Below are 10544 nucleotides of genomic sequence, written 5' to 3' on the forward strand. Positions count from 1 at the left end.
AAGGGCGCATCAGCATCACAGGTGACCTGGAAGCCCACACATGTGATGCCCCTCACTGTCAGAAATCAGGGCTGACAACACGTACCAACATGAAGCAGTTGTCATTTTCTCATTCTTGGATCATAAGTCACGTCAAAGCCTTGCAGTACCCCTACATTCTTCAACTATTATTACCAAGTAGGTACTTGGAGGTCCTCGTCGATGAAGATTTTGAATTTACAAATTGGCAGGTTTGGGGATTAACCAGGTCACTGTTTAGAGCAGCTACTAAAGCACAAGAAAGGCAGCTTTTGCTCATCTGTCTCCCTCCTTTACTCTGTTTTCAGATGCCACTTATGGACCAAGTTGTTTCCACCTGTTCCAGTGCCAAAAAGTAATATTAACGATTTCTTTGTAATCATCAACAATGAGGTAATACTGAAGGTTCTCTAATGTCATATCCGCCCAGGGACCAATGGGTCCTGTCACTGAGCCACTCGTTTTCCATGTTACAAGAAAGGGCTTTTACCCAGGAGGCCGGATGTCTTCATACTGCTTTAGTCACTCTGCTCTTTGGCTGATTGTTTTAATACATGTTCCTTACAATCTCTGAATATTGCAAAGGTCCTACTCAATTATGAGGGTCCTCACCAGTCAGAAAACATGAATTTTTATTTTCTATCAGCCATCTTTTAACTGACCTTGGGCAATTCCTTCAACCCCATGAGATCTGACTTCCTTTTCTGTACAGTAACAGGCATAGATGCGTCCAATGACCTGTTTAACTCTGACATTTTAAGAATTCATGTTTCTGCCCCTGACTACCCCTAAGTTTTTCAGAGGAATTTTCCCTAGCTTCTAAATATAAAGAACCATAGAGCAGGCAAATGACTTCCCCAAATATGTTTTTGTAGGTGCCATTTATGCACTCAGAGCACTTAGGTGTAACCACTCACTCACTTATCGACATGTGTTCAATTGTTCTAGCATCAAGTGGGAAAAGTGAATTGCCTTGGTGTCTTTGCTGACAATAAGCTGCCCGTGCATATGTGTGTCTATATTTCGATTACTGTCTCTCTCTGTATGCCAATACAACACTGTCTTGAAACTGAAGCTTTATTGTAAATCTGGAGACCAGGTAGTTTAAAACTTCCAAACATGACTGTTCAAAGTTGTTTTGGTTATTCCAAGTCCTTTTTATTTTCATATGGCATGGCAACACACGCCAGTATTCTTGCCTGGAGAATCCAATGGACAAAGGAGCCTGGCAGGCTACAATCCATGGGGTCACACAGAGTCAGACACAAATGAAGTGACTTAGCACAAGCTTCAGAGACAGTTAATCAATTTCAACAAAAAAGGCTGCTGGGATCCTGATCAGGTGATTTGAGAGAGAAGGAACATCTTACCAGTAATGAGTCTTTCAATCTGTAAACACAACATCTCACCTTATTTATTTAGATTTTAACTTCTGTCACCAAGGTCTTGCGCTGCTAAGTGTATTGATGTTCAGTTGCTTGTCAAATCTGTCCTTAAACTGAATGGATATTTACATTAGGGGCCAGGGGACATTGTATAAAGAGCAAGATAGTACATATTTAAGGGCCAAATGTTTATCACGCAGTCACCATACTGTGAGAGCAACCACAGACAATATACAAATAGCTCTGGACAATAAAACTGTATTTACAAAAGCAGGCAATGAGCCAGACTCAGTCCATGGGCTGCAGACTGCAGACCCTCATCAAGGAGTTTTCTTAACAAATTTAGTTTTTTCTTTGATAAAGTGACTCATGGTTGGATAAGTCAACTGGTGACTAGCTGTAGGGGATGAGTTGATCAGACACTCACCAAAACGGCTCACTGCAGGGAGCAGTGATCTTTAGAGTTAGCAGTCTGGGTGTCTGGGGTGACTGAGCCTATGATAGTTACTGACCCAGCGAAGCAGAGGATGAAGGCTGGCCCAAGACCCACGCCTGCGCTCAGCTCCACCCCTGTGGTCTCCTTTAACAGAGCACCCTCTGGCTTGCTCTTGATAACCCACAGCTTTTCTGGAAGGTGAGTGTGGCCCCCTGGGAAAGTTGTTTTGCTTCATGTGAATTTGTGCTGTGGATCCCTTCTGACTGGCACACTCATGCCTGGAAAGCACCTGTGGTTTAAGCAGCAGACTCAAGTCATTTGTCCTGGGCTCTTAATGGCACATATTACTGCTGGTATCTCGTTTCCCTTCAGGACCCCCAAAATTTCCTTGCATATTCTGAGGCTGGTAAAAGAAACAGGCTTAACAGTTTACTGTGAAAGTTTGCACTTTGTTGTTAATTAAAATCAAGTCATGTATGCAAAAGGAACAATTCCAGGTAGACAGGTTGATTTCAGAAGAAGCAGAGGATTCATGGCAGAGCCCATCACTGCCAGGCTGCTCCTCTGGACAACACGCTCTCCTCTCACATTTGGGGTGGTGGTGAGTATGAGCGAGAGAGCGAGTGTATGTGTACGCACATGTCACTAAGTCGTATCCGACTCTTTGTGACCCCACGGACTGCAGCCCACCGGGCTCCTCTGTCCATTTTCCAGGCAAGAATACTGGAGTGGGTGGCCATTCCCTCCTCCACACTGCAGTGGGCCAGATGAAAAGCAGATCTGTGAGTGGGCGTGGGGAGGGGGGGCAGGCTGAGGGGTTGGGGAGAAGCAGGGAGAGCTGGGAGAATGAAGCCTGCCTTCTGCTGTCAGTTCGACCGCCCACACCCTCCCCCTGGGGGACAGGTGACTCAGGACAGAGCGGACCAGGGCTGGGCCCCAGGTAGCAGCGTCCCAGCCTCGCCCTCCCAAAGCACAGCCTGCCCAGTCCACTTTGGGGGCCTCTACTACAATGACGAGGAGGGGGCCCTTTAGAGCTATTGACAAACCACCAGGAAGCCTTCCGCTGATGGGAAAGGAAACCCTCTGGTTTTCATCACTGCTGGCTCCTCTGAACTTGATGCTGGTACCCAGAGTCCTGGGATTCAGAGGGTGGCTACCATCCCAGAGAGGCCATTACACACATTTTTGCTTGTCCAGACCTGAGTCAGAAATTAGTTTTTTTACACTCAAGAGACTCAGGGAAGGAGAAGGAGGGAGCAAGGAAGGGGATGAGCTGGCTGAACAATAAAAAAGGTTCACTTAAAAAAACAAACAAACAAACAACACTCTTATTCTAAGCATTTCACTTGTTAAAGACTGGTTCCCAGCCATTCTCTGTTTCAACACTGGCAACTGGAGAGAGTTCCTTCCAAGATTAAGTAGATCACAAACCACTCAAAGCACATAAGGCAGAGCGCACGGCTGCTTGGTTCATCACTGCATATTCAACGCGTCACATGGTGTCCAGAGCAGAGCCGTGCTAAATCGTTTCAGTTGTGTTCAACTCTTTGCAACCCTATGGACCACAGCCCACCAGGCTCCTGTGCCAGTGCAGAGTAGGTATTAAAAACATGCTGAATGCCTTCTACACTGTTGGTGGCACTTGCAGGCTGGTACAGACACTGTCAGAAGAAGTATGGAGGCTCCTTAGAAAACTAAACATAGCATTACCACATGATCTAGCAATCTCACTCCTGGGCATGTATCCAGACAAAATTCTTAATCCAAAATGATGCATGCACCCCTATGTTCATAGCAGCATGACTTACAATAGCCAAGACTTGGGGGCAACCTAAATGCCCGTCGACAGATGATTGGATAAAGAAGATGTAGAGCATACATACAATGGAATATTATCCAGCCATAAGGCAGAGTGAAATAATGCCATCTGCAGCCACATGGATGAACAGGGATTAACACACTACGTGAAGTAAGAAACAGAGAAATCTCAAATGATGTTACTCACCCATGGAGTCTAGACTATGGCACATACAAACCTATTTACAAGACAGAAACAGTCTCATATACATAGAGAAAAGACTTTAGGGAGAGGAAGGAGATGAGGGAGGTGGATGGGCTGGGAGACTGGTGTCGGTAGATACAGACGGTTACATTTAGAATGGATAAACAAGGCCCTAACATATAGCACAGGGTACTGTATTCAATATCCTGTGATAAGCATAATGGAAAACAATATAAAAAACAACATATATATTTTATAACTGAATCACTTTGCTGTGAGGCAGAAATTAGCACTACACTGTAAATCAAATATACGTCAATTAAAAATATGAAAAGAAATACACTGAATGAGTAAAGAAGGTGGAGCAATATGATCTCTTACAGGAAGTTTATTTTTGGTCACAAATTTTATAATTAATATTAGCATTATTTATAATAGCCAAAATAGGACACAATACCCCAATTTAGGGGAAGACTATAGTGAACTTTGGATAGTGTACGATGAAGCTATTCAAAATGACACAGCCAAAAAACATCCAATCATGCTTCAGCATCTGCAGGGGGAATGGCTCCAGGAGATCCCGAGGGTACCGATGTCCGCAGGTGCTAGAGCCCCTTATAGAAAAGAGTCAAACCCGCGGGTACAGAGGGCTGGCCGTAAGTAACTTAAAATATGAAATGATGCTGCACAAAAAGCAGTCAACTTATAAAGCTCTTCAAGTAACTGTAACGATAACTCAACAGCTAGAGAAAAGGGCTGAAGAGACAGTGGACTGTGCTTGGGAGGTAAGTTTATGGGTGTTTTTTGGTCTTCTTCCTACTTCATTTCCATATTTTCTTCAGTGAACATTTACTATTTTTAAGAGCTAAATGACTTGAAACCAATTGTAAAGAAATTCAAAGAATGGAAAAGTTCTCTAAAAAACATCTAAGGAAGGATTCTTTGTTTTGCAGAAAACTGGTTCCACTGAAACTGAAGTCATAAGCTATGTGGAGGAGGCTGGATTTGAGACCCTGGAAGACTCTGTGTTTTGACTGTCCCTGGAACATTCTCAAAATCAGCTCATGCTCACCAGCCTCAGTGATGACAATGGGAAAGGCTGTTTCCTGGCTGTGAGTTTACAGGACACTCAATTTAGCTCTAAGGTGATGCAGCCAGACAAATCCCTGACAAGCGTGGACGCCTCGCCACAATCTCCTAACACACACTGGGTGACTGACTCATCCATCCTGCCAGGTCTCATCTCTGCACGGGCAGCTACCTCTCACCCTCCAGTCACCTGATCTGCATTACTCACCTCACACATTTTTGTGCCAGAGAGACCGTTATTGAGGCTAACGTCAGTTGTTTTTACTCTGGTAGTTAGCCACCGATAGTAATAATCAACTAAAATCTCAGGAAGGAAGCATTTTGTACCATTCTGGAATGAACAGTGAACTTGCATTCAAGACTGTCTTTCCTACGGCAAGTGGGAGCCACGGTGCTTTTATTCTGAGTTCAGGAATACTTTTTCAAGTAATGTGTGGGTGTGGGGGTGTGTGGTGGAGGGAGATGGAGAGAGGGGAGAGAGGAGGGAGGGAGAGAGGTACAATCAAGTTAGCATCACTGCAGACAAACTAATTTCAAACCATAAGGAGCTAGTGAATCAGTCTATACCCAATGAGGGGAAAGAATTTTGTTTGAAGATTATCTTCTCGAAGGCAGCCTTGATATTTCAGGAATACCCTGAGAAAGGCACTGGGTAGAATTGTGTTGGAAGAGGATCACTCTATCAAGAATGACTTTTCTGAAGAGATGTCTACTTGCAAAGACTTCAGGGCAACTTGCTGGGCATCTGTTCAGGAAGGGCTGGATCAACCCCAGCGTCAGAGGTTTGGAATGGGTCCTACACAGTACTCATCAAACATCCCAATCTAGACAGGAATCCCTCTGACACCCTCATGTGCTGCTGATGGTTTAGTCACTCAGCTGTGTCCGACTCCTTGCTATCCTATGGACTGTAGACTGCCAGGCTCCTCTGTTCATGGGATTTTCCAGGCAAGAATACTGGAGTGGGTTGTCATTTCCTTCTCCAGGGGATCTTCCCAGGTCTCCTGCATTGCAGGCAGATTCTTTACTGGTGAGACACCATGGAAGCTTGACATCTTCCTGTATTGTTTGCAACTAGATTCTGGGCAGCTGGAAATTGAAGGGACCCAAACAGCGCTGACTGTACAGGGCCCTGGAACAGGAAGCTTAGGACTGGGAAAGGTCACAGTGCTCAGAACGGCCTCTGCCAGGGCCCACTCTTTACATGCTTGTCATACTTGATTTAGCCAGTCAGTTCGATCCAAGAATGGGTAAGGTTGACTACCGAATCCTTCCAAGGGCTGCTTTCCTGATGAACGTCCACTGCACCTAGCAGGAACTGGGTCCAGGACAACAGGCACAGGGATCTGGCAGCTGTCAGTGACTGCGTTAGGGAACAAATGTGCCCCACTCCCCATTCAGATGTCAAAACTCTGCACCCTACTGTGATGGCATTTGGAGGCAGGGCTTTGGGGGAAGATGAGGCTGGAATGCTCAGGAACGGGATTAGTGCTCTACAAGGGGACCCCAAAGAATTTCTCCCCCATGTGATGATATGAGAAGTTGGCATTCTGCAGCCAGGAAGAAGACTCTCACCAGAACCCCAGCACGCTGACACAATGATCTGGGACTTCCAGTCTCCAAAACTGTGATAAATAAATTTCTGTTGTTTATAAACCCCCTAGACTGTATGCTTTGTTAAGGCAGACAGGGTTTAGGAGCTGCACCAGATGCTATGCACACATCTCTCTAACCCTGAGAAGCCCATGTGGTCAGTATTATTGCTTCCGTTCTACAGATACAATCACTGAGGCTCAGAGAGCATGTTAGATAGGAAATAGCAGATTTGATAGAGCGCCTGAAGAACTATGGACGGAGTTCCATGACAATGTACAGCAGGCAGTGATCAAGACCATCCTCAAGAAAAAGAAATGCAAAAAACCAAAATGGCTGTCTGAGGAGGCCTAACAAATAGCTGGGAAAGGAAGAGAAACTAAAGGCAAAGGAGAAAAGGAAAGATACACCCATTTGAATGCAGAGTTCCAAAGAATAGCAAGGAGAGATAAGAAAGCCTTCCTCAGTGATCAGTGCAAAGAAATAGAGGAAAACAATAAAATTGGAAGGCCTAGCGATCTCTTCAAGAAAATTAGAGATACCAAGGGAACATTTCATGCAAAGATGGGCACAATAAAGGACAGAATAATGGCACAGATGGGCACAATAAAGGACAGAAATGGTATGGACCTAACAGAAGCAGAAGATAATAGGAAGAGGTGGCGGGAATATACAGAAGAACTGTACAAAAAAGATCTTCACGACCCAGATAACAATGATGGTGTGATCACTCACCTAGAGCCAGACATCCTGGAATGTGAAGCCAACTGGGCCTTAGGAAGCATCACTACGAACAAGGCTAGTGGAGGTGATGGAATTCCCATTGAGCTATTTCAAATCCTGAATGATGATGTTGTGAAACTGCTGCAGTCAATATGTTAGCAAATTTGGAAAACTCAGCAGTGGCCACAGGACTGGAAAAGGTCAGTTTTCATTCCAATTCCAAAGAAAGGCAATGCCAAAGAATGTTCAAACTACTGCACAACTGCACTCATCTCACATGCTAGCACGTAATGCTCAAAATTCTCCAAGCCAGGCTTCAACAGTATGTGAACTGTGAACTTCCAGATATTCAAGGTAGATTTAGAAAAGGCAGAGGAACCAGAGACCAAATTGCCAACATTCATTGTATCATTGAAATAGCAATAGTTGCAGAAAACATCCACTTCTGCTTTAGTGACTATGCCGAAGCCTTTGATTGTGTGGATCACAACGAACTGTGGAAAATTCTTAAAGAGACAGGAATAACACACCACCTTACCTGCCTCCTGAGAAATATGTATGCAGGTCAAGAAACAACAGTTAGAACTGGACATGGAACAACAGACTGGTTCCAAATCAGGAAAGGAGTACGTCAAAGCTGTATATTGTCACCCTGCTTATTTAACTTATATGCAGAGTACATCATGAGAAATGCCAGGCTGGATGAAGCACAAGCTGGAATCAAGATTGCCAGGAGAAATATCAATAACCTCAGATATGCAGACAAAACCACCCTTATGGCAGAAAATGAAGAAGAACTAAAGAACATCTTGATGAAAGTGAAAGAGGAGAGTGAAAAAGCAGGCTTGAAACTCAACATTCAGGAAACTAAGATCATGGCATCTGGTCCTATCACTTCAGGGCCAACAGATGGGGAAACAATGGAAACAGTGAGAGACTTTATTTTTCTGGGCTCCAAAATCACTGCAGATGGTGACTGCAGTCATGAAATTAAAAGATGCTTGCTTCTTGGAAGAAAAGCTATGACCAACCTAGACAGCATACTAAAAAGCAAAGACATTACTTTTCCAATAAAGGTCCGTCTAGTCAAAGCTATGGTTTTTCTAGTATTCATGTATGGATGCAAGAGTTGAACTATAAAGAAAGCTGAGCACCAAAGAATTGATGCTTTTGAACTGTGTTGTTGAAGACTCTTGAGAGTCCCTTGGACTGCAAGGAGATCCAACCAGTCCATCCTAAAGGAAATCAGTCCTGAATGTTCATTGGAAGGACTGATGTTGAAGCTGAAACTTCAATACTTTGGCCACCTGATGTGAAGAACTGACTCATCTGAAAAGACCCTGCTACTGGGAAAGATTGACAGCAGGAGGAGAAGGGGACGAAGGAGGATGAGATGGCTGGATGGCATCACTGACCCGATGGATGTGAGTTTGAGTAGGCTCCAGGAATTCGTGATGGACAGGGAACCCTGGCATGCTGCAGTCTTGGGGTTGCAAAGAGTCAGACATGACTGAGCGACTGAACTGAACCGAAGGTTGAACACAAGCCCAGGTGAACCCAATAAGGTAGAGGGGATGGTCAGGGAAACAAGCTGAAGCCTGGATGGGATCAAGAGGGCATTACCCTTGGAGAAGCTGCAAAGATGGGCAAAATATTTGATCATTCTGATTGATCTAGAACCTCTGTGAATGGTGTCAGGAACCTGTACTATTCTTATGTTCAGTTCAATCGCTGAGTCGTGTCTGACCCTTTGCAACCCCATGAATCACAACACGCCAGGCCTCCCTGTCCATCACCAACTCCCGGAGTTCAGTCAGACTCATGTCCGAGTCAGTGAAATGAAAACCAACAGGCAGGGTGTGGGGGAACCAAAACTACCTCCTTTTCAACTGATTTCTTGATGTCTAATCTCTTTCAAGGAGGGGTGTGTGTGTGTGTGTGTGTGTGTGTGTGTGTGTGTGCGCACGCGCGCACACGCACGTGCATGCACGCTGGAAACCTAGGACTGTGAAAACTGTCTCTGCCTAAGAGGCTAGATGAGAAGAAAGCCACCCCAAGAGTGGCTAGTCCTCTGTTTGGAGAGATGCCAGCCTCAGACCTGCCTCCCTTCACCTCGGCAACAGCACTATCCGGGTACTGAGCCTGTATCACCATCTGATATCGGGGTATGAGTGTCTGGGGTAGCAGAGAGTAGACCATGTGTCTCTGCAGTGAGTTAGATCCTAGTGGGTTTGACCCTTCCTCCTCCAGCGCGTGGAACTCACACTCAGGCTTTGGGGACCTGTACCCCTCTTCCCTCCGCCAAGCCTTCAAAGGCAGATTTGGGTTGATCCTGTGTCCCGGGCTGCATTCTGGGTCTTAGCCCCTCTTTTAGAGTGATTGACAGTGGTCCCTAAGCTTTTTGGCACAAGAGACTGGTTTTGTGGAAAAACAATTTTTCCAGATTGGGGCGGGGGATGGGGAGGGATGGTTTTAGGATGATTCAAGCACATAACATTTATTGTGCACTTTATTTTTATTATTATTACATCAGCACCACCCTAGATCATTAGGCATTAGATCCCAGAGGCTGCAAACCCCTGCTCTAGGATGTACCATCCAGGATGATGGGGCTCATATGAAATGTATTTTTTTATCTGCAGCATCTGGGACAGTCCCTGACTCTTAGAAGGGTAAGTGTTTACTGGATCCTCTTAAGCCCTCTTGCCACCCTGGCACAGATCCTTGCAGATAGCTGGAACTAAATACTATTTGGCAGAGATCATCAAGGCCTAAAATAAAAGCATGGAGAAGAGACAGGTGTCTAATATGAACCTGATTGGAAATAACCAGGAGACCCGTGTGTGCCTGGCCACCTGGCTGATGTTGCCTGGGTCTCTCTCTGCTGACGATGTGGCTATGTTGTAATGTGTAAGTTGCCATAGAAAGGACTTGGGTTTTGAGTAGTGTGTTCTGTTTTCACTACCATGTCACAGCAAATCAGTGTGAGCACGTCACAGTAAACACCCTCATCAGCAGGTGGATTAGCCATGGGCACTCATCTCTTTTCGTCAATTGCCAGGAGGGTGGACAGCTACCTTCCTCCCAAGAGCCTTTACAGTCACAGGCTCAGAACAAATAGTGGTTCTGCACGACAGCCTTTCCAATAAGGATTTCAGCCCATCTCTTCAGTATTTGGGATGCATTGGGGAGACTGGAGGGGGAAGGGCAGTTTGCCAGCAGCTCGGCAACCTGGGCCTTATTGAAATGCCTCAAGGCCTGATGCTATTGATGCAGCTTGGGGAGGAATTCAGTGTGG

The 10544-nt window shown here is 45.3% G+C and overlaps 1 protein-coding gene across 3 annotated transcripts in view; it reads left to right on the forward strand.

Annotated features, from left to right (window-relative positions):
* IL5RA (interleukin 5 receptor subunit alpha) overlaps nucleotides 1–6586 on the forward strand; it is a 40258-nt gene extending 33672 nt beyond the window's left edge. For all 3 annotated transcript variants that reach the window (XM_069562554.1, XM_069562555.1, XM_069562556.1), the window contains exons 11-12: nucleotides 327–411; nucleotides 4795–6586. In XM_069562554.1, the coding sequence (XP_069418655.1) occupies nucleotides 327–411; nucleotides 4795–4875 (166 nt within the window). In that variant the 3' untranslated portion in view covers nucleotides 4876–6586. The remainder of the gene's footprint in view (nucleotides 1–326; nucleotides 412–4794) is intronic.
* The last annotated feature ends 3958 nt before the right edge of the window (nucleotides 6587–10544 follow it).

The sequence above is a fragment of the Ovis canadensis genome, chromosome 19 (genome assembly GCF_042477335.2).
Source record: "Ovis canadensis isolate MfBH-ARS-UI-01 breed Bighorn chromosome 19, ARS-UI_OviCan_v2, whole genome shotgun sequence".
Taxonomy (NCBI): Eukaryota; Metazoa; Chordata; class Mammalia; order Artiodactyla; family Bovidae; genus Ovis; species Ovis canadensis.